Raw genomic sequence first — 25,073 nt, 5'->3', positions numbered from 1 at the left:
AACAGACACAAAAACTTTAGGGTGAGAAGGTTCAAATACTGGGCAAACTGTCCTTCCTTTCCTATAAAAACATCTCTACTGTTAATGGATTAGACAGACACACAAGCAGCGTTAGACCCTGGTAAGAAGTCAGGAAACTGCGCCATAGTGAGAAGGATTAAAGATGAAGCCAGATGTAGCGTGCTTCTTGGCAACAGTACGAAGCACAGAGTCTGTCACCTGTTGGAGGGAGAGTTCATTGGGGAAAGCGCTCTCGATGTCCTCGTCCTCACTGGAAGAATGCAGATGGTGGGTGCTCACCTGGAACAAAGATCAAAACGAATGTCAGGGAAAGTCAAGAGAGGTCACAGTATAATCTTGCCCTATTAAACATCCATGACCGCCAGAGACCAAAGCGATCTGGTAGGAATTATTTTCCTTCAGAGGGCAACCTCATGAGACACAATAGACACCAGAGAGGTTGCCAAGCTACAGCAGTATTGCCGCTAGGTCAGAGAGAAATCCCTCACATTCAGCCCTAGAGAGGAGAGGTTAACTAGAACTTCCTGCTCCGGCCCCTGTATACCCGCTGTGTAGGATCAAGGAAAAATATCACAGAAAAAGTCGTATAAAACCGATAATTTTCAAATAAAACAGGTGCCAGAAAGCGGCAGGCCCATCTGAAATATGCAGAAGCGTTTAGCACTGTCCTTACCAAATCCACTGTATTCTTCCGGTTTGTCTCTCTCAGTGTCTCTTCTACAAAGCTCTCCCACCTCCCTCTGCAATCCTCAGGTAGCTCTGTAACAAATGGGTCACCACCATAGTTACCTCACGGAACAAAGAACCCAGTCAATGGAACACATCAGTCTCCCTCTCTCCCGTGTATTACACAATGTTCAGATCCCCAGACGAGTAAGGAACAGTGTTCTGGGGTATATGCATCTCAATACCTGATGCAATATTTTATATAACCTGTTTTTAATCCCTCAGCACTTGTACAACAAAAACATGGTGATATTTAAAAAGATTAAAAACATTCCTATGATCCAAAACACTGAAAGTCAATGGAGAATCCAACAAAGCAAACAGAAGACAAAACAAAAATATGGGGCCAAGACTGGAAATACACACATCTGAGGAAGAGGGGTACATCTGAGGTGTCATTTAAGAGCTGAGAGGGCATTGGCTGAGATGGATATCAGAGCATGGAGAGATTCCAGCCCTAAGGACCTCCAAAGGAAAGTTAACTCATGCCATTTCATATTCCTTGGATACTATGTACTGTAACTACTAGTTGTGCCCATGCATTATAATGTACCACCTCAGTTCTGGGCGTTGCTCAGTGTTTAATATGCTATTCTCCCATGCAATGAACCGGGTTAGAGAGCTAAAGAGAATACAAATAAGGAAAATTCCTCAGCCAGTGTAGCCCCTAAATGGCCAAGCAAACTAGAAGACAATGCTTAACAAATTCTTGCCCAATGCAACTTCTCAAGTTGCTAACATTAGTGTTTGACAAGCATGTAAGAAGCCAAGAAAGGTGAAAGATTCCTCCCATCTGCACCAATGTGTTTTCCATTAACATACTTAATTGGGTATCCTTATCTTCTCCTAGACATTCTCCCCATAACACCTCTTAAGCCCCAACACCCACACTTTATTTATTGTCATTTCTTGATATGTCATGTCTAAACTAGACTGTCAGCTTCCTGGGACAGGGCTCCGTTCTCCCCTGTAAATCTAAGGTACTGCAAAAATGTACCATCTCCTGTTGAACAAGGCATTCTGTAGGACAAAACGAGTCAAACTCTGCACATGGTGATGCAGATACAATCCCACAGACTTCGATGTCGCAGTGTGCATGTAAGAGAGAGCAGACTGTGGCCAAAAGCCTCCGTACGAATCAAATATAAACATTCAGCCAGAAATCTTTTTTGTAAAACTGTAAAATGGACTCTTACCAGAATGTAAAACAAGGCAAAATAAAGTGTTTCAGAAGGAGCTATTCAATCAGAAAAACACGTGATGGAACAGGGACTAGGACCATGTACCTTTAATGAATTCACTGATCTGGGTCTGCATGGGGCCCTTCTCCATATTCTGTACCACAGCATTGGCTATTCGGGTAAGGTGGCCCATATTCCCTCGCCTCATTCCACCTTCTGCCCTGAAAACAGCAACAGTCAGTACCAGTTCAACAAAACACTCATCAACAAATTCTTAAGAGTCACCTGCTGCTGCCACAATTTAACGTGTGTAAACAGTAATTACTACCAGTGTGGCAGATGTAAAGATGCTGCATCAACACAGAACAGGCTGAAGGGGATGCGCTGTCTCCCAACAGAGGAACCAGTTCATATTGTCTCAGGCAGATAGTGAGAAGGGAAGAGAGAACTCCCATTGCACCGATTACACCAGTCATCTATAAAAGCAGCTCTGAGATACTAGCACAGAACTACATCATTTGTTAATCATCACTTCCCTGAAACAAAGACACAGCAACAGAGAAAGATTCGAATCATTGCTGTATTTAAAAAGCATTGGGATTGTAGTTGAAGGTAAGAGAGAACAAAAGAGATCCTAGTCTATGATGATATATTTCCCTCTTAGAGAGAATTTAAAAAAAAAAATCAAAATTACGTCAAATAATAAAGTCACATTGCCCCTGTATTTTCATTGCTCCAATACTATCCAAGGAAAGTGTCAATCTCAAAATCAATCAGTGAGTGAAAAGGCTGAGCCAATCCGCCTATCCACACTATGCAGAAAAGGACAGAAGTGACTCAGGAATCAAAATAGATTAGCGTTGCTGGCAGGTCAGCAGCTGGCACTTACACAGCTCAGACCAGAACTACTCGGCTAATACAGAAGATCTGCTTTCAAACTGGCAGGTGCTGACAATCAAAAGAATGGCTAGAACCCAAACAAGTAACCTAATTATTCATTGCAACCCTTCATTCACATTACAGAATATCTCATCAAATATTCAGGTTTGAGTCAAATATTATTTGTGCAGCTCTAACTGTGTGCAAGGCTGACACAGGCAGCCCTGCTGAATATTGTGGAGGCTGGTCCAAACCAAAGCACATTGAAACCATCATAGAAACACAATGTAAAAGAAGTCTCCATATCACCCACTACTGAACTCTAGACAAAATACTGTAAAAAGAAAACCACCTCTTTTATCTGAGCTCCTGGAGGAGATGTTGATGATAAAAGCATACAGTACTTCAGTGACACGTAAAACTTTATATTTTGGAGTAACTGGAATATATCAAAAGTTAATTTTGTGATGGTTTGCTGTTCTAATGTCAATTCCCCATAAATGCTTTGGAGTTTTCATAGACTGATTGATTTTAGGGCCAGAGGGGACCACCTTGATCGTCCAGATTGACCTGCATAACACCAACCACAGGACTCCCGTTTTGCTCAGGATGTTACTGTAAAATTCAGTATTAGATAATAAGGTGACAGGCTCTATACAAACCCCCCAGTCAGGATGTTCCTTTTAACAACATGAAGTTGTGCCTAAAAATTCGAGCATTAATTATGAGCTGAATCAAGAGCTCCACAAGTGTCTCCTGAATCTCAGTGAGTGACAGAAGTCAAAGCCCAAACAGAGATGACAGAGAGACAAGGTGGGTGAAGTAATATCTTTTATTGGACAAGCTTCTGTTGGTGAGAGAGACAAGTCATAAGGAGGAAAGGAAGAGGTGTTAATGGGCCACTTCACTTTGAAATGTGTGTTAACTACTTAGGCTAAACAATCTGTTCTACCTTGTATTAGCTGTGAGACACTGAGTAAGTTTCATCACCCCCAATCATTTAAATCTATAAAACAAAATGCAAGTAATATCGACAGACACAATTATGGTTGTCAGTGCATTATTTACCATGCAGGGGGATTGTCAAGAGAAATTAGCAAATTGCCTCTACAGCACATTGAAGCTGTAAAGTGCTATAAATAGCAGCAAAATGTTTAGGCAAGCAAGGAAACGGAAGCCCGGATAATTTTCTTTCACATCAGTCTATTCTCTTTATTTTTAGAGTCGTATTTCATACCAATCACCACATTCCCTGAATGGCTTCCAGTGTTAGAAAATTACAGGAGGAATCTAATCTCAAATAGGGTTTCCCAGACATTCTTCTCCCAAAAGTGGGGGGAACAGTACATAGGTTGTTTTTTTTAAAAAAAAAAGCAAGCTGATGTGCTATGTGATGTTCTTTGGGAAACCAAGAATTAAGTGTGCGTTGCATGTCTACTGGAGCACTTTGAGGTTCTTACCTGTCCATGAGGGTCTATGTATGTGTTTACCTGGTATGTATTTGATTTTTAACATCTGAACAATCTGCATTCTGATTTTCTAGCACATTAGCAAACTTCTCTATTGTCCAAATAATTGAAAGAATATTCAACACAATAGTCAAAATTTGCAGCCCTCAAATTGGGCCCTCCATACAACCAAAAACACTCTTACTGTATTTTGTCATTGACTTCCCAGGCATCCAATATCCTTTGCAACAGGCAGCACTTCTGGAACAACTAGAGGGAGAGATAGCGAGAACGTTTCAGACACGGGCGAAAGGAAATCCTGTGGCCTATATTAGATTGGGGATCACTTTCATTAATCTCTTTACACTTTCTATCACTTAAAATTACTTTAAGACAAATTTTAAATGGATTAATCTTGACAGAACAAACTGCACAAGAACACTAAAAAGGTCCAGCAATCCTCTCAAGTTTTCCGTAAGTGGTTCAATCTTCCTCTATGTCACAGAATTTCCCTTCTCTTAGAGGAGGGGAGAGACCGTGATTCTGTAAGATTCTTCACTTTACCCTTAGAGGGTTCATCATAATATGAATGTAAGAGAGCTATCATGGTTTTAAGACAACAGCACAGAATATTCTCAGCATTAGAAGCACAGGCACAGAAAGAGTCGGGAATCTGTAATCATACGGATTGGTTCTGGGGATTTTTTGGTCCAAAATGTCTATGCATCTTTACTAAAAGGAAAAGTGATCTCTAAACTCATGAAGAGGGGTGATATTTTTCCTCTATATACCTCTACCTCGATAGAACGCTGTCCTCAGGAGCCAAAAAATCTTATTGCGTTATAGGTGAAACCGCGTTATATCGAACTTGCTTTGATCCACCGGAGTGCGCAGCCCCCCCCGGAGCACTGCTTTACCACGTTATATAAGAATTTGTGTTATATCGGGTCGCGTTATATCAGGGTAGAGGTGTAGTTGAAAGAATAAATCATCTGTACAAAGGCAAGTACATTTCCATCCAGAACTAGAAGACCAAAGCAATGTCTAGACTCCTTGATAAGCATTACCCTCTCTTCTTGAGCAGTTTGTCAGGTTACTCTCTTGTTAACCAAGACCCGTGCTGAATCCATCCATCTAAAGCTCTCAAGTGACATGACTAGACTTACATGTGTCACCATAACATTCTCTGGACTGAGGTCTGGAGTCTTCAAGTCCTCTGTGGTCACATTCCCATTCAGCACCTCCTCTTTATTTTCCAGATCATTTGTTGCTGATTTCCCTTCGTGCACTGAGTGCGAGAGAATAGCTGCTATACACAGTTCCACTTGGAAGTGCAAAAAGTTATTCCATGTATATTTAAAAAATAAGTCCTGGAACAAAATAAAGGACAGAAAAAAATCCACTTAGGACACACATCTGATCAGACCTTCACTCACTCACTTACTCACACACACACGACCACACACACAACCACACATCCTTTGTAACAACAAGAGGGACAAAGTGGAAGTATACTGTCAGTCAGCTCAATTTACAGAGCATATTTCCTGAGGGCAAGACAGTGAAACTTCGATCAGTGGAATCACTTGTGGAGTAAGGTACTACACTCAACATAAGATAGTCTGTGTTATAATGGTGCAGCCTGGTTTCTATGCAGGCTTCACTCCAAAAACTGAGGCCCCTTGAGACTGCAAAAGTGTAATCTAATTCACCCAAACAAAAACTTTGTTAACATAAGGGTTATATTTGCTCAAGTGCTAATTCTACCAAGATAATCTCTAAAAATCAAGGAAATCAACAGTTAAGACAACCTTCATTCACATACCTTAACATCATTACTCCTGGGGGAATTCTGTGCCACTGCACACACACAGAATTCATGTCTGGAGCAAAACAACATTTTCCCCTGCAGAAAATACATTCAGCCCAAGAAGTGCAGCAGTGGTGCCAGAACAGCCGGCTGAGCGGCAGTAACAGCCAGCAGCAATCGGCGTTCATCACAGCAGCCTGCCGGTGGAGCCAGGGTAGGAGGCAGAATGGGGCACACAGGGCTGCTTGGGGGATCACAGACTGGGGTTCAGAAGGGCTAGTGGGGGGGCAATAACCCAACAACCCTCCAGGTTCACTCCCAGGCTCCTTCCCCCTCTCTCAACTCCTCTATTACCCCTGACCCTCCCCCCACCCCCAAGTTTTTACACTGCTTCTGCAGGGTGTGGGAAATATGATTCTGGATTGTAGTTTAAATGAATTACTCAAAGTTAAGTATTAATATGCCTAGTAATATGCTGAGTCTATTTGTCAAAAAAAATTCCTGAATCATTTTTTTTGTCTTTATTGTTACAGACACACTTGCTGACAAGTATTTTGAAATAAATTACCAAAATAATTGAAACTGGTGTGATTATATTGTGTTATTTTGACAAAATATGAAGAATTTTGCAGAATTTTAAAACATTGTACACATAATTTTTAATTATTTGGCGCAGAATTCCCCCAGGAGTATAACATCTAAACAGCATTACACTAAAATGCGCTCACAGATATCTCACCTCCACAACAAACTCTTCCAACACATAAGTTATAACCAAACATAATGCACTCTAGTTCCTCTAAATCATACACAAACATAACTATGCCTCATAGCACAACTAAATTAAGATATATTCTCTACCCCATGGCTTGGTTGGCTATGATAAAAAATAATCACTGACAATAACTTAACTGTACCACTCAGAAAGTATCAGAAATAATTTTTCCTAAGCCATTTTCTTAGTTATTGTGGAGTTTATTTGGTTTGTACTCCAGGGTAAGGATGAGCAGCGGGTACAAAATCTGTTCTTGGAGATCTGGAGTCCGTCCCATTAAACATCTGAGCCTTCACAATATATAACTAGGCTATTTTGCGGACATTCTGCTAAGTTACTTTAATAGTTAATGTTGAAAGATTCACAGAATCATAGCGATGTAGGACTGGAAGGGACATTGATAGGTCACTTAGTCCAGTGCCCACTATTATCTAGAGCATCGCTGACAGGTGTTTGTCTAATCTGTTCTCAAAAAACTCCAATGATGGAGATTCCACAACCTCCCTAGGTAATTTGTGCCAGTGTTTAACTACCCTTATAGTGAGGAAGCTTTTCCTAATGTCTAACCAAAATCTCCCTTGGTGCAATTTAAGCCCATTATTTTTTGTGCTGTCCTCAGTGGATAAGGACAACAATTTTTCATCCTCTTCTTTATAACAACCTTCTATGTACCTGAAGACTTATGTGCCCCCTCAGTCTCCTCTTCTCCAGACTAAACAAACCCAATTTTTTCAATCTTTCCTTGTAGGTCATGTTTTCTAGACCTTTAATAATTTTTGTGGCTCTCCTCTGGACTTTCTCCGATTAGTCCCCATCTTTCCTCAAGTGTGGTGCTCAGAACTGGACACAATATTCCAGTTGAGGCCTTATCAGTGCTGAGTAGAGTAGAAGAATTACTTCTCTTATCTTGCTCATAACATTCCTGCTAATACATCCCAGAAGGATATTTGCTTTTTTTGTGACAATATTACATTGTTGGCTTGTATTTAGTTTGTGATGCACAAAAACCCCCAGATCCTTTTCTGCAGCACTCCCTCCTAGGCAGTCATTTCCCATTTTGTATTTGTGCAATTGACTATTCCTTCCTAAGTTTAGTACTTTGCATTTGTCCTTATTGAATTTCATCCTATTTAATTCAGACCATTTCTCCGGCTTGTCAAGATCATTTTGAGTTTTAATCCTGTCCTCCAAAGTGCTTGCAACTCCTCCCAGCTTGCTATCATCTGCAGACTTTGTAAGTGTAATCTCTAGGACATTATCCAAATTGTTTATGAAGATACTGAATAGAACTGAACCCAAAACAGATCCCTGCAGGATCCCATTCAAAATGCCCTTCCAGCTTGATTGTGAACCACTGCTAAGTACTCCCTGAGTACGGTTTTCCAGCCACCTGGGAACCCACCTTATGGTAGATTCGTCCAGGCCAGCATTTCTCAAATGTGGCCACCATGACTGCATGCGGCCACCAGGAGGTTTCTTGTGGCCACAGCCTTCTGGGATTTGATGGGGTGGGGCGGGTGTAAAAAAAAAAAAAAAAAAAAAAAAGTGGCCCCTCCACCTGCCTGTTGCTCCTGGATGCACCACCTTAGGCTATGTCTACACTACACCGCTTTTAGCTACATGGCTGTGTGACTACAGCCGTGCCACTAAAACTCATGCTCTCCTGCTGACAAAAAACTTCCACCCCCAACGAGCAGTGTTTGTGTTCACGCACTGTTCACACTAGCACTTGTCGCAGCAAAACTTTTTTCTTTCGGGGGGCGAGGTGGGGGGGATTAATACCTCTGAAAGACAAAAGTTTTGTCATTCAATTGCCAGTGTAGTCATAGCCTTAGGGCATGTCTTCACTAGCAACGTTAAAGCGTTGCCGCACCAGTACTGGGAGAGAGCTCTACCAGCACTATAAAAAAACCCACCTTCCTGAGGGGAGACAGCTACCATCGCTGGTGCACTGTCTACACTGCCACTTTACAGCGCTGAAACTTGCAGCACTCAGGAGGGTGTTTTTTCACACCCCGAGCGAGAAAGTTGCAGCGCTGTAAAGTGGCAGCGTAGACAAGGCCTCAGTGTTGATTGCTGGGACCGCCAGCCAGGGTTGGGCTCTGCGCCCCTTTGGAGTCACCTGGGCACAACGCTGGAGGAGCAGACAGCTGGTGAGTTCCTCACCTTCCTGGGGTGGTGGGGCTCAGGCTTTCGGCCTCAGTTCTGAGGTGGTGGGGCGGCAGGTTCTGGCCGAGGGGCTTCAGGCTCCAGCTCCGGGCTCTGGCTGAGCAGCGGCAGGCTCCAGGCTCTGGGGTTTCAGGCTCCAGCCCCCCACTGACTCCCCCAACCCTCCACCCTGCATTGTCCCTGGCCCCTGCTGCTTCCCCTGACCCCCAATACAGGGCTTAATTTGTCCCCAGGCTTGGCAGGGCTGAGTAAGTCTGCTGTGAAAAGTGATACTTGTATGTTTGTTAATATCATTTTTCACAACAGATTTACTAGCTAGCAATAAATAAATTACAATGATTTGGCCGTGTCTATGTGCATATTTATTTGTTTTTTCTAAAGCTAATTAAGTATTTTAGGGGAAAGTGTGAGAGCGGCACACTCTGAGGCTCCCAAAAAATTTGTCCTGAGAACCCCTGGTCTAGGCTATATTTCTCTGGTTTATGGGAAGCAAGAGAAGATCTCCTGGTTAAGCCAGGGTGGCCTCTTACTATACTTTCTATCTTGCTTCCTATCTTGAAAGTTTGAGGTGTGTTTCAACACATTAACCAACTATAATTATGTTATAAAGACTAGTTTGAGAATAGGTATTCCTACTTTCAGGAGATTAAGCAATTAATTACACACTCAAACAGGCATACATCAGATACAGTGTATCTGTCTTTGTACTGTACAGATCACAGATAATGTTCTCTCTTTAAACAGCATATTCTTCCACAATATGTCACACTGTATTACTCACAAGTAATAAATCCATGGTATTGAGTCTGCATAGTTCATAGTTAATACTGGGAGTGTTTGTGTGAAGCAGAGCAGCTATTAGTCGAGCTCCATGAAGACGAGCATTCCCCAATGGCTCCTCCAAGACACCAATTGTAGTCAGGATTGACATTTTCTACCACAAACAGAAAAAGGAACCAGATTTTGAATCCATCTCTACATAGGTCAAAATGTCATTACTCTAATCAGTCTGATTTTACATTCAGTCAGCTTCATATAAACCTCCTCGGCTAAGGAAACTGTTTGATGCCTAAGTCAGCCTTTCCTTCTACCCATTGAGTCATGTTTAGGGACAATACAGTAAGTGAAATTAAAGAACTTCTGAATCAAAACTAACAATATTCAGATAGTATTTTCTATATCAAATTTCAGAAAGCTACAACCACCAATGAGTAAATACAAATCTTTATTACAATGGGCTCGTGACAGGACAGAAGTCCTGCCCTATAGGAGACAGAGACACCTATTGATAATCTGACTATCCCCTGGGATTAATAGCAGACTTGCATGCCAATCAGAACATTTGTGAATTCCAACAGGCTATATTTGGAAATGCTTCCTTTCCCCACACACTCTCCAAAACCCTAGTTACAATAAAACAATATCCTGAATCAGAGGGGTAGCCGTGTTAGTCTGAATCTGTAAAAAGCAACAGAGGGTCCTGTGGCACCTTTGAGACTAACAGAAGTATTGGGAGCATAAGCTTTCGTGGGTAAGAACCTCACTTCTTCAGATGCAAATAATGGAAATCTCCAGAGGCAGGTATAAATCAGTGTGGAGATAACGAGGTTAGTTCAATCAGGGAGGGTGAGGTGCTCTGCTAGCAGTTGAGGTGTGAACACCAAGGGAGGAGAAACTGCTTCTGTAGTTGGATAGCCATTCACAGTCTTTGTTTAAACCTGATCTGATGGTGTCAAATTTGCAAATGAACTGGAGCTCAGCAGTTTCTCTTTGGAGTCTGGTCCTGAAGTTTTTTGCTGTAAGATGGCTACCTTTACATCTGCCTTAATATCCTGAATGTTACTCAAATACAGCAACTCAGCCGCCAAATCCCACCACTTGGTACCTAGACATCTAAAGTCTAAAACTGAACTCTGAATTTCTCTTTGAGGGTTTAAGTTAATTTATTGTAGGATTTGGGTTTTTTTAGTACATGATGCTTTTAGGTGAGCAAAACTGAAAATATCCAGGAGGTAAATGATCCTACACAGAGAGGAAAGAAAACCTCTGACGTGCATGTTGTCAGCTACTGTGAACATAGGAAGGTCTGAGGTGCTTTACCTTAGGGGGATTGAGTAGAAGCTGGTGAAAATCCTTTAGCCGTGGTTCAATACCATGTAAGATGCTGCTATTGACAGTGTAAGACCTTTCAAATCCCTGAGAGAATGAGTCCATCAGTCCCTCCACTCTGTAGGGAGAAAGCTAAAATGTAATATTCAAAACTTGGACAAAACCACCAAGAGTAGTCATGCTTGACTTCATCAGAAACCCATCCCAGCCCTATTATCTGCCTTGTCATTCCCTCTTCAAATCCACAGCTATTTTCCAAGAGAAACTGTTTACTGCTGGCTGAAGTTTAAAATACTATGTAAATACAAATCCATGAAGCAGAATGAGATGACAGAGTAAATTACTGTTTACTCATCATACCAAGGACAGCAAGGAAAAAGAATTAAAATATGTCCTTGTGTTTAACATTTCTGAAATATTTAAGCATTAAAGATGTATCTGGAAGTGTTAATCTTGTACACAACTGTTAAACGCTATAACAAAACTTCAAGACATGTTTAGCAAGAATAATGCAAATACACTAGCTGATATAGCCCCAATCACTTGAGTATTTTTGAATGCACAACAAACATTACAAACCCTTGAGAGGCAGGGAAGCATTATCTTCCTTTTACAGATGAAGAAATGAGCCACAGAGAAATTAAGTGATTTTCCCTGAGCCCCCACAAGCTATCTGTGGCAGAGGTGGAAACTGAATCCAGATGTCGAGTCACTGCCAGTGCCGTAACCACAAAATAATTCTTGCTTCGCAAGCCTCCTGATGGCCTTGCAAACCTACACTTCCTTCCGTCTGTTCTGAGCAAACAGGAAGGAGTTTCCGGTAGACGAGCAGTTCTGCTGAAAAGGATCTGGGGTTCTAGTCTATCACAAACGGAGTCAAGTCAACAAAGTGATGTAGTTGTGAAAAAGGCCATTATCATTCTGGGGTGTATTAACTGGAGTGTTGCATGTAAGACAAAGGAGGTAATTGTCCTGCTCTACTCAGAACTGGTGAGGCCTCAGCTGAAGTAGTGTCCAATTCTGGGCACCACACTTTTGGGAAAGAGGTGGATAAACTGGAAACAGTCCAAAGGAGAGCAACAAAAATGATACCTTTTCATATAAAGATACAAAAGCCCCCCAACTCTGCCCCCACCCCCACTCCACCCCTTCCATGAGGCCCCGCCTCTTCCCACCCTTTCCCTGCGCCCCTATTCCAACCCCTTTCCCAAATCCCTGCCCTGCCTCTTCTCTGCCTCCTCCCCCAAGCGCATGGCTCCCCGCTCCTCCCGCCTCCATCCTGGAAAGTTCTAAGCGCTGCCAAACAGCTGTTTGGTGGCAGGAAGTGCCTGAAAGTAGGCAGAGGAGTGGGGACGCAGCGCGCTGGGGGGAAAGAGGGGGCAGCGGGTGAGGAGAGCTTGGCAGGCCACAGCAAATAACTCCGGTGGGGCGGGGAGCTTGGCAGACTGCAGCAAATAACTCTGGGGCCACATCCGCATGTTTGAGACCCCTGGTCTAGGTTTACTTGGTCCTGCCTCAGCACAGAGGGCTACATAGGATCACCTCTTGAGGTTCCTTCCAGCTCTACATTTCTAGGATTCCAGTCCCATTTATTGTTTGGAGAGTTATTGGCCGACCTTGTGAGGTCCCTGCACTCAGCTTGGTGGCATTTTCTGTCTGGATGTAACATGATAAGTTTTGAACACCTCATCTGATCAAACTGTCAGGGAATGATCAGAGCCCTATTGATTATGGTAAAAAACAAAAGGGGCAAATGGGGGCACGGAGCCCAAGGCATCTGGTTATCCCAGCCACAGTTTCAATCATTTTTAATTTTTCTACAGATCAAAGAACTTGCTGACGGCAGAAATTAGCATATGCCAGCATATGCCAAATACCCCTCTCTGACAGACTGAAGGAGACAGAGAGGAAGGAAGGGAAATGGAAAGGCATTTGGGGAAGAGGCACACACAAAGTCCCTGACATGGGGGAGAATGGATGACCCGAGTATGGGGGAACAGGGGTGTGCCGGAGGCCATGACATGAGGGGAATGAGTGACTCTTGTATGGGGGGAGAGGGGTATGAGGATGCAAAGAGCCCCTGGCATGGGGGATAGAGGTAGGTTGGAGGCACGCAGGGAGATTGTGGAGGGATGCTAGGAGTTCCTAGGTGTATGCAATGAGACAGTGAAGTGTGCCTCCCCTTAGTTATAGCATTCTCCCAGTCCAGATGTCTGAAGAAATTATTCTTCTGCCTACTGTATGCAACAGATGGGAGAGACCCAGCCAGGAACCTTTGAGCCCTGCCATTTCATATTATCACAGCCCCAGGCTCTTTGGTGTCCACATTCCAATTTTTACAATTTCAGCTTTGAATATTATTTTCTGTTTGCTGGTTGATTGTTTGCCCAAGTCTTGTCCCCTGCCCTTCTTCCCCTGCCCTTCTTCCCCCACTACCAGCCCTCCATGCTCCCCTCCATTCTTCCTTTTGTTCTTCTTTCTTATTCTCCCTACTTCCCCCTTGGTGCCTCTCTTCCATGTCTTCCTTTTCCCCACTCCCTTACTCCTGTTTATTCTTCCCCCTCCTGCCATTCTCCCTCATTTGTCCCCACAAACATAGAAATAAAAAAAAAAAATTAAAAATGAAGAATTGGAACTAAAAAGCCACGTTCCCATCATGACCATGTTTATGTTGTACCTCTTTCTCCCACCTTCTGTTTTTATTTAGATTGTAAGTTCTCTGGTGTAAAGATGTGCTTTCCTATGTGTTTGCCCCTATCACAATGCGGTTACAACCCTGAGATGCTACCTGGAAGCACAACTATTACATTTAAAAACAGCTTTTCTTGTATTTATTTTAGGCAGCCCCTGAAAGTATGCCAGGTACTTATTTTTTGAACAAAGTCAAACTAGATTTTGAGCAGTAACATTTCCTTGCTGAGGGGAGTAAACCTACCCAGAGCGCCTTGTCTCCAATAACGTTAATAAAATCTGAGTTCCATTCACTATGCAGTTTTCAGTCTGGTCTCCATCAAACATGTTTTTCAAAAGCTGCTCCACGCATTCCTGCCTGTTAAATGACACACAGGAGTTAAAGAAAGGCATTAGATATACAAATAGTTTGCAGTATTAATTGTTTTAATTTTAAAACTACTCACTCCCTTTCTGAAATAAAGAAACAGCAATTCTTTGGAAGACGGATGAGGGGAACTCCCCTCTCAGTGGCAGATATGCCAGGGATGGACCTATGTCAGGTCTAGGAGTCTGTTTATCTATGGTTTCGGCATGTACCTGATTACACCACCGACCAAAAAGTGGCTCTATCTCCCATGAGCAGAGGAATGCCTCTACATTATGAGCTGCTAGCTGGCCAATGCAGTGCACTCAATCTATTTAACTTATCAAAGAGAAGGTTAAAAGGTAACTTGATCACAAGTCTATAAGTACCTGTACAGATCCCATGGAGAAGATATCAAATGCTACTGGACTTTAATCTATCTGCCAAAGGCATAATAAGATCAAATGACTGGAAACTGAAGTCAGTAGGACTCAAACTGTAAATAAGATGCAAATTTTCAACAGTGGTGGTAATTGTCTACTGGAACAAATTACCACCAAGAAAAGTGGTAAAATCTACACCTTGGGGTGCTTTTAAGTAAAGATTTAATGTATTCCTAAGCAATATGCCCTAGCACCACCACAGGTTATTGGGCTACATGCACAAATCAATGGGGGAAAGCTGGTGGCCTGTTTTGTTTTGTAGGTCAGGCTAGATTTCATAAGAGTCACCTCTGGCTTTAAAAAATATAAATACACAGATGTGACTCTCCAACTCAGGCTTAGGGACTGACCAGCACAAATATAGGCAGGTAGTACCTCTACTGCCTAATGTGTGGCAAACAGGCAATCCTTGATTGCCCATTTCGTGTCACTGTAGTCTAATGTGTACAATAAACAAAAGACAGCATCAAGACAAGGTTTTGGTTGGCACTGTGCACTCTCTCACTCATCCATAATGATTTGAATGCAATCTCTATTTCCACATCTGTGTCCAAATCTCTTTTTCCAAAGTGGCTTCTACAAATATGTTTTGAACATTCCTCCAAAAACCAGTACAAAGGAGCTTTCCCACTTTGCAAAGTCATAGGTGGGGCTACAAACAATGCTTTCCAAGTCTATGCACTTCAGTCGTTAATCCCTAACTCTCACTGCTTCCACAGGTTTTCACAAAGAGAGGTTATTTACCCTGAACAGTCACTGGAGCTCTCCGAGATGTGTGGTATCCCCTGTGTATTCCATTCGCAGTGCACATGTGCACCGTGCACCTGAAACAGGAAGTTTTTTCACTAGCAGTGTGTCCGTTGTCCAGGCCTGCACCCTTCTCCTCATGCTCCAAACCCAGGGTATAAAGGACCACTGAGGACCAATCACCTCTCCAGTTCCTTCTCTATCCCAAATAACTTTACAATAAGGATCCAGAGCAGAGGAGGAAGGTGGATAGTGGACTACAACTATGTACACATCTGGAAGAACTCCAGTTATCTCTTTTGCTTCTTCAAGTGATGGTCCCTGTGTGTATTCCACTTGCGATGACTCACAAGCAGTATTCACGGAGGAGGAGGAGGAGGAGGGTGCAAGGGGCCTTGCTGTACCACCGAATAGATGACCATTCTCCCAAAGGATGTATCTGTTGTAGAATCTTGTATCATGGTGTACTGTCTCACAAAGGTTATGCACAGAGCCATATGTGGCTGCGCCACAGATCTCCAGAAAGGGGGACATCACAGAAGGAAGCTACTGATGCAGCATGGATTCTGATCAAGTGGGCTCTAACACCTTGTGGGAGCGGTCACCGTTAACTCATAACAAACCAGGATGCAGTCTGAGATTCCCCTTCTCATAGGTTGGTGAAAGATACAAATAGTTTGGGAGATTTCCTGAAGGGTTTTGTCCTCTGCGGGCAGAATGTCAATGCTCGAAGGACATCCAAAGAGTGGAGCTTCCTGTATTCTCTGGAGGCGTAGGGTTTTGAATAGAAGATAGGTAGATGGACGACCTGGCTCAGATGGAATTCCAAGATTACTTTAGGAATCGATTTTGGATGTAACCTCAACGAAATTTTATCCTCATGGAAGACCATATAGGGAAGGTCCGCCATAAGAGCCCCAGCTCACCTGCTTTTCTGCTTGCAATCACTGCAGCCAGAAAGGCAACCTTCTTCACAGATGAGTGAAGATACATGAAGCTAAAGGCTTGAATGGGAGATTTGTTCATGCTGAAAGGACTGAAGTGAGGTCCCATATTTGAGCACTGAAGAAAGATTGTGACAAGCCCCTTCTGAAATCTTACTGTAGTCAGATGGGCAAAGACTGAATGATTGTCCACTGGAGACTGAAAAACACTAATAGCTACCAAGTGTACTTGCATGGTGCTGAGGGACAGCTCTGAAATATTTAGAGATGGGAGATAGTCAGAATAAGAAGGGATTTGGGAACTTTCGGGGGATATCCAGCGATGCTGGCACCAGGTACAGAATGTTTTCCATTTCATTTTCTCCTGGAGTCTTTTCTGCTATTGCTAATGATGAATGGGATGGCCACTGAGCAAACCCTTTCTAAGCTCAGTGTCCATCCAAATACAAAGCTGCTAACTGGAGAGATGTTGGATTGGGACAGAGGATCTTGCCCTTGTCCTGGGTCAAAGTGTGAGGACATCTAGAGAAAGCTGGTGAACCTGAATAGCCACTAGGATCACCGACACTTGGTCTTGTTTGCACTCTCTCAGGACTCAGGGCAAAAGGGAAAGGATGGGAATGAGTACATCGGGGGTTCCGAACACTGTACTAGAAATGCATCTCCTCTGGCCACTCAGGAACAGTAGGCTGTTCTCTTGAGATACAAAGAGATCCCCAAACAAGAATCTCCATTATTGAAAGATGCTCTGCAGTACCGAGTCATGCAGTTCCCACTCATGGTCTCTAGAGAAATGCCTACTGAGGCAGTCTGAGAGAATGCTCTGCACCCCCAGAAGGTGCACTGCTGAGCGAGTGTCCTGGTGACAGATGCATCAATTCCAGAGATTGACAGCTTCTATATAAAGATAAGTGGACTTTGCGTGAAACTATCTCTGTTAGTCAGGAGAAAAAACAGATGAAGCACTAATATAATATTCTGCTGAGGTGCCATCTAAATGTTCCTCCAAAGGGGATTTGTATGGTCTTTCTGAGGGAGTCTCATTCCATTCCTCAAAAATAGGCAGACCCTTTCTGCAGATGAGAGGGGTCTGGTGCAGGCATTGGTGCTGGCAAGGAAGTTTATGTTGGTGCTGAGTGAGGAATAGGCATTGATGAGGGGGATCGGTGCTGAGGGAGGCAATGGTGCCAGAAGAGGTATCAGGATCAGGAGGGAGGTTAGTGCTGCAATTGTTCTCACAGTCTCCAGCAGGGCTTTCATGGAGTCCTGTATAAGGGCCACATAAGGAGCTGAAGAGGGCCTTGCATGATGCCTGGATCTGAGATGAGGGAAGAAGACTGGAATCTCGAAGTCGGGGACCCTCCAGCTTAATTTCTGAAGGGGATGAAGCTATTCTGAGGTGGTTCTGGTTTGAGACCAGAGAAAGTCTATCCAGGTACCAAGCGAAGCAACAGAAAAGCATGCAGACAGGTGGCTAGTAGCTTCAATAGTGGATGCCCCTTGGGCAAAGAGAGAATAAAAGTTTTGGATCCAAAATAACAAGGAGTCTAAATTAGTCAGTCCAGAGACATTCCGCATAGGGAAGAGGGGACAGCAGTGCCATTTGAGCCTCTTCAAATAACTCGTAGGTCAGAAAGCACAAAGGAGGAGAGAGATGGCACTTCCTTTTTTCTTCTGCTTGAGCCCCTCTTGTGGGAAGATGTGCTTCCTCTTCTCCTTCCTTTTACCTGGAGGAGCATCCATGTGGACTTTTGGTTCCAAAACAGAGGCATCAGCATCGGAAGACAAGTCCAGAGTCAGTTCCAAGAGCAAAAGTGCGAGTAAGGAGCGGACACCAAGGTCGGTGCTTCCTATATCATCACTAAAGGCTACTGAGGCCTAAATAGGTACTGACACCACCTATTAAGATTAAACTGGCACCAGTGGAGTCAGATGGTGGTAGGTAAAGGATTTGCTCCCAGTAGTGGGCAAAAAAGATTCAGATCTCAAGCCTGTGATAAAGCACAGAGATGAAGCCAGAGCAGAAAAATGTACCTTGGCATGAAGGCTGGTCTTGGTGCCCTTGATGGGCCTCTCTGAATATCAGGCTGAAGGCATTTAGAGCCTGGAACCTCAGGCATCAATCCCTTCCAGCACAGGCAGTGAATACACAGCAAACCATGCACTGGGTTACCAAGTGGGTCTCGCCCAGACATAGAGAACACCAGAAATAGGTGTCCATTTCTGGTACAATCATCAGGCAAGAGGGCACATCTCTTGAAGCTCATACAAGACTCAGAGTCCAACACAGTCCTGGCAAGGAACTGAAGACCCTCAGGATGAGGGAAGCTATATAAATGGAGCTGTCGTATAATGCTCTAAACTAACTATTGACAAGAAAGCATTAAGCTAGGCTAAGAGAAGATCTAGTCTGAGGGCATGAGGGAAAGTTCAGTTTGCTCCCTGCAGCAGCAGCAAAGGAACTGAAGCAGTTAAAGTTATGGATTCCCTTATATGGACTAGGGTGCTAACATCAACCTCATGCAAGATCTATCATGTGCCTCCTAAAAGACCTGGCTTACCAAGGCAGTTCTGCAGCTAAGCAACTGGAGCGCCATATCCCTTGTGGGAATGCACAGAGGCTCTCAATTATTTTTTTTCCTGTATAAACTGAAAGCTTAGATTCTGCAAAATTACCTGCATCCTTCCACACACCAAGAAAGCTACCTACACTTGACGAGACAAGTGAATGAGTAGAATTTTCAAGCCCTAAGCTCTCCTGTTTTTCATTTCACTACTTAAAGATGGCTCCATTCAGTGCAACCCTATTTTTGATTCCCCCACCCCCTTCTTGACAAAATAATTCCTTTTGGCCTAAAAAAAAAATCTCATGCTTAGTCTCAAAACTGAAGTGAATATTTTTAGAATGTTTGATACAATTAATTAGGAAATTACACACAAATCACTTATGTTAAAAGAACAGTATTAAGGTTGCAAAATCAAGCATCCAGAGGAAATGCCAGAATTCAGGTTGCCTGTGCAACCTCAATTTGGCCCCTCTGGGCTTATATTTTTCTATGGGGCCCCTTCCTAGTTCAGTGCACAGCATGGACTGTGCTCTGGGAATGGTTGTGTAGTGAAGGAGGCTATTGTCTGTAGGACCCCCAGGGTCGGCTCTGGTTTTTTTGCCAGTGCGGCAGGGGAGGGCGCCGGGGGAGAGGGCGGTGAGCCCCGGCCGGGGCTCCGCTCTCCCCGGCGGCGAGCCCAGTCGCGGCACCGCGGGGAGGGCAGCAAGCCCAGTCGCGGCCCCACTCTCCCCGGTGGCCGGAGCTGGAGCGCTGCACCACACCACCCCCCTCCAGGTGCCGCCCTAAGCACAAGCTTGGTGGGCTGGTGCCTGGAGCCGGCCCTGAGGACCCCTACCTCATTTGTCACAGAAATTGGAAGGTGTGTAGAGAATGATGCAGAGGATTGCAAGAAGAGACAGGATGGTCTCATAGATAAGGCAACTGAATGCCACCCTGGAGAACTGAATTCTATCCCAACCCCTACCACAGAGTTTCTATGCAACACTGGACAAGTCACAAACTAAAATGTTCACAGGTGGCCACTAACTGTGTTTTTCTCACTTTCAGGGTGCCTCATGAGACACCTTGGGCCAGATCTCTAGAAGTGTTGATTGCAGCTGTGCTTGGAACATACAGCATGCTAGAGACATGCTACGTACACTTGAGAATCAAGCCCTAGACGTCTCAAGTTTGACACACAAAATTAATGGAGAGTTTTGGCTTTAAACTGTCTGAGCCTCAGATCCCCAGCTGTAAACTGGGGATACCACCCCTCAATCTCATAGGGGAGTTGTGTAAATAAATTCATGTCTATGAAGTTGTCAGATACTATGGTGAGAACATTATTACCATGACCTTCTTCTCAGTTCCCTTCTGTTTGTCACTCTCAACGGTGGTGTCTTTTTTATCAGCGTAGGCTTTTCAGGGCAGAGACCAAGTTTTCCTGTGTCTTTGTACAATGCAAAAGTACAGTAAGGCTTGACTGGGGCCTTTGGGTGTTATCATAATGTAGCAACAATAAATATCATTAGTTAGAACCATTGTGAGGAGTGTGGCAAAGGTCTGAGATTATTTACTGCACAGTTCATGCCATGTCAGGAAATAACAGTGCCAGCAAGTCATTTTAGTTTAGTAATACTCTTCTGACATGTACTTACGATTCCAGTGCTGTGAGAAGCGGGTCAGGCTCCGATATCTCCTGTAGCTGGTTGCCCTGGTCTCTGCTCAGTCTTATGATATCACACAAGGTCTGGGAAGCATTTGATTGCCTCTGTAAACAATGTCAAAGGTCACATTTAAGTACTAACTACACAGCTGGGTTCATCGTGATCTTCAGAGGAAATGTAATGCAGTTGGGACAGAAGAGAGAACAGCAGCCAGAAATCCATGAAAGCCAGCAGTATTCCAAGATAACATGGAAGATCAGATATATTCTGCCTTAATTAACTAGCTTTCAATCCAAGCTTATATCTTCATAGCATCATTCATATCAGCAACATAATTAACAGAAAGATTTTAGATTCTTTAAATCATGAGTTAAAATAAACTAAAATTTAAAAATGAGGTTTTTCTTCTTTCCTTTTTAGGGCAAGACTGTTACTGCAGAGGTTTCATCTTTGCTTATCTCTACTCAGTAATATTTCTTACTTCCTTAAAAATATGAAACACACAAAAGAGTTCTTTGACAAAATTCCTTAAATGCCACTGGTTTGTGTTACAAACCTTTAGTTGCTGTGTTTTTTTTGATTGTCTGTCATAATAGGTATCTGGTATCTTGGATACCATAATAGGTATCCAAGCCATTTGTTTAGACACTCTCCATGGCCATCTTGGTACTGTAACCTTCACCTATTCAATAAGATTGCTGAAGATACCTAAGTTCACAAACTATCTGTTTCCCATGTACTTTCACAAAGGGGTAACTTCAAATGTGATGACATCAGAATTTGACCCTTCCAGTAAAAGCACAAACAGCATAACAAGAAAATCATTATACAACCACTGAATTCATTTTGCTGCTGACAATTGTGGTGATGTGTTGGTGGTGAACAACCAGATCAAATACACCTAGCTAAAACAGAAATGGAAAATTACCCTAATGTTTTCTGGTCTTAACCTTTCAGCACCAGTGACTGCAATCAGGATACCCAGATGTGATGGACTCATGTAATGGGCTAAACTCCAAAACCAAGATTATATGTTAGGTGAAAATGGCTGGAAAAAAAATAATTTGAGCTGTCCTTTTTTATCTGTATAATCTAATACTTGGCACATTTCTTGCACAGGCTCAAATAAGTGCATCTTATAGATTTTAGTAGGATATTAAAACAAAAACATTGTTTTTGGCTTAAAAAATTAGCTAAAGACCACTACTAGCCAGTTGTCAAAGTCTTTCAATAGCATACTCCAAGTAGCATGTTTTCAATAAACCTCATTGAATCATCATCGATCGTAAGGATTTCATCTAAATTCATATCATACAGAGTTTGGCTTAGAATAATCAGGAAACTGGTACTCAAATGACTAGAGAAAACCCCTTTAGTTGATGTCAGGCTCAGTACTCAAACGAAGGACAGCACTGCCACACATACTCTCCATTACTATTCTCTTCCCATTAGCAAGATGGGCATTCTTCCAAGAGTTAGAGAAAGAGTACTCTCAAGTGCCCGTGCTTCTAGACCTCTTATTCAGTTTACAAAATCAGACAAAAAATAAATGATGTCACACTCACATCCTCATCCTGGCTCGAATGGATCAGCTCCACAAGTCTCTGAATTACTTTTGCTTCATTAAGCCACTGAGGAGAAAGGAAAGAGTCCCTGGTTTGAGATCACATAACTCGGTCAGTTACTACTTACGGCAAGCACTGCTTAGCATCGGATACATACAGTTAGGAAAATTAGTCTCCCTCTATTTCACAGTCTACAAGACATAAGCACTATACTCTACTTCCTCAGGGCTAGAAATTGTTGTATGTTAATTTGCACTGACCAAATAAACATCAAATCTTTGCTACGTATTGTCCCTGCAACAACTGCCAGACCAAGTCAGTAAATGTAATGGGAGTTGAAGCCAACTGAGATGGATTCACTATGTTTCTTAACACAAATAAATATTATGGAATCTCAGAAAAGAGAGATGAATAACCTAATAGGTCATCAGATCCATTTCCTGGCCAATGCATATTTTTTTCTTACCATGTGTCTTGTTTTAAATCTCTAGTTTTATATATATAATAGATTAATAGATTCCAAAACCAAAAGGAACCTTTGTGATAATCTAATCTAAACTAACCTCCTGTATACACAGACCATAAACTTCCCCACAATAATTCACAGAGCAGATATTTTACATAAAAAATATCCAATCTCGATTTTAAAACTGTCAGTGTTGGAGAATCCACCACGACCATTGGTGAACTGTTCCAATGGGTAATTACTTTCACTGCTAAAAATGTACATCTTATTTACACTCCAATCTGAATTTGTCTAACTTCAACTTCCAGCCATTGGATAGTGTTAGACCTTTATATGCTAGACTGAAGAGCTCACTATTAAATATTTGTTCCCCATGTAGGTAATCAAGTCACCGCATAACCTTCTCTAAGTTAAGCTAGATAGATTCAGAGCTTTGAATCTATTACTATAAGGCATGTTTCTGAGTCCTTCAGTCATTCTCACGGCTCTTCTCTGAACCCGCTCCAATTTATCAACATTCTTGAATTGCGGACACCAGAACCAATCCCTCTAGCACCCCATTAGAAACATACCTTTTCGATGATGACTGGTAGTTTACAATTACATTTTGAGACCTATCAATTATCCAGTTTTTAATCCATTTAATGTGTCCTATTTTAATTTTATACCATCTACGGGGGTTTTGAATCAAAATTTCATGCAGTACCAAGTCAAACACCTTAATTAAGTCTAAAGTCTCAAGCAATGGGCCTAGTAGTTTTTGTGATCTGACCTCAACCACGAAGGATACCTGTGCCAATACCACCTAGCATATTGTGCCCATAGATGAACAGGTTGTAAGGCCAAAAGGGACCACTGTGAGCATCTAGCCTGCCCTCCTGCATAACTGGCCAGAGAACTTCCATGAATTAATTCCTGTTTGAACTAGAGCAGATCTTTTAGAAAAACATCCACTCTTGATTTAAAAGTGGCCAGTAATGGAGAATCCACCACGACCCTTGGTAAGCTATTCCAGTGGTTAAGATGCAATTTTTTAACAGTGATGGTAATTATTTCCAGTCTGAATTTGTCCAATTTCAACTTCCAGACCACTGGAATTAAGATCAAGATATAAGCAGACAAGGGAGTAACATCTTCAGAAAACACTGAGCAAGTCAGTCAAGAATGTGGTTCCCTGTCTGAATCTGACCTATGTTTATATTCAAACTGGATTTACTAATCTGGGTTTTAACATGTGCTTTCTTCTCTTTCCTCTTCAGCCCAGGTGAGGGAACTGTTCTAGGGACACTAGGTCCCAGCAACCTGCTCCCCTCTCCAGGAGGGCATCATTCCCCACCATTAACACTAGCTGGACCTTTATTAGGACAGACTTTTACAAAGCCCCTTCTCTCCCAGAAGGGTCTCAGCTACCATAAACAACCAGAAAGGAAGTAAGAGGTGAGCAGGCTGATTACAAAGGAAACATTTCCTATCTGCGAAGTCTATTCGATCAGGGAATATTCTCCTAAGGAAAGTGGACACAGTACTCTAAAATATACTGCCATAACAATTCTGCATTGGCTGGGGGGAAAGGACAAGATCCATAAATCTAGTTATATGGTCCCCATCACCCTACTATCAAGTGATTAAAGATAGTCCTGAAGCTCGGTTTACATTACAGAAAACTGTTAAAATTGTCAGTTGCCACAACAGTGCTGCTAGGGTAAACTTGGTCTTCCTACTTTCATAAAAAGTGGTCCTCCTTTGGGTGGGACATTGGTCCAACGCTTTACCTCCTCCTACCCTCTCAACTATTGCCCTATCTCCTCTTATTCTCTTCACCTCCTAACCATGCCACCTATAACCATTATACCAAAGCTCCTCTCCTCCCCTTCATCTTCAACTTGGCTTCTGCCCTCTCCACTCCTCTGAAACTGTTCTTACTGAAGCTTCCAGTGATTTCTTCCTAACCAAATCTCAGGACCTCTATTCCATCCTTTTTAATCTCTTAGCTGCTCTGAACACCACTGACCATTCCCTAACTGTTCAAAATCCTGTCCTCCCTTAGTTTGTACAATCCCATCTGCTCCTAATTATCCTCCTACCGCTCTGTTCATTTCTTGTGTCTCATTTGGAGTCTCCCTCCTCCACCCATTTCCCTTTATCAGTGGGGGTCCCTCAGACTCCCTCCTCCTCCATCTACACCCACTTTCCATGGGATCTTATATGCTGACGTGGCTTCAACTACTGTCTTCATGCTGATGACTCAAATTTATCTCTGTACCCCTGACCTGTCACTCCCTATCCAAATCCCTAATCTTAGGCCAGTCTCTTCAATATCTCCTTGTGTAAGTCCGGCAATCATCTTAAACTCAACATGGCAAAAAAATGAACTCCCTTTCTTGCTATTGATATTACGACTATCCTCCCACTCAAACTCATAACATGGGCAGCTTTGACTTCACTCTCTCTCTTTAGACCCATACATCCTGTCCGTATCTAAACTGTGCTATTTCTGTTGCCATAACATTTCCAAGAAACAGTCTATTCTCTTTGCCCAT

General features: G+C 42.8%; 1 protein-coding gene across 6 annotated transcripts in view; it reads right to left on the bottom strand.

Annotated features, from left to right (window-relative positions):
* Nucleotides 1-25,073, bottom strand: part of PPP6R2 (protein phosphatase 6 regulatory subunit 2) — a 148,156-nt gene that overhangs the window by 46,699 nt on the left and 76,384 nt on the right. For all 6 annotated transcript variants that reach the window (XM_065551556.1, XM_065551574.1, XM_065551568.1 and 3 more), the window contains 10 exons: nucleotides 22,068-22,133; nucleotides 20,494-20,606; nucleotides 14,054-14,167; nucleotides 11,110-11,236; nucleotides 9,791-9,943; nucleotides 5,422-5,625; nucleotides 4,461-4,525; nucleotides 2,034-2,149; nucleotides 695-780; nucleotides 220-300 (listed from right to left, as the gene is read on the bottom strand). In XM_065551556.1, coding sequence (XP_065407628.1) covers nucleotides 220-300; nucleotides 695-780; nucleotides 2,034-2,149; nucleotides 4,461-4,525; nucleotides 5,422-5,625; nucleotides 9,791-9,943; nucleotides 11,110-11,236; nucleotides 14,054-14,167; nucleotides 20,494-20,606; nucleotides 22,068-22,133 — 1,125 coding nt within the window. The remainder of the gene's footprint in view (nucleotides 1-219; nucleotides 301-694; nucleotides 781-2,033; nucleotides 2,150-4,460; nucleotides 4,526-5,421; nucleotides 5,626-9,790; nucleotides 9,944-11,109; nucleotides 11,237-14,053; nucleotides 14,168-20,493; nucleotides 20,607-22,067; nucleotides 22,134-25,073) is intronic.

Source organism: Chrysemys picta, chromosome 1 (assembly GCF_011386835.1).
Source record: "Chrysemys picta bellii isolate R12L10 chromosome 1, ASM1138683v2, whole genome shotgun sequence".
Taxonomy (NCBI): domain Eukaryota; kingdom Metazoa; phylum Chordata; order Testudines; family Emydidae; genus Chrysemys; species Chrysemys picta.
Note: the sequence above shows the minus strand (reverse complement) of the source record. Positions and strands in the feature narration are given on the sequence as shown.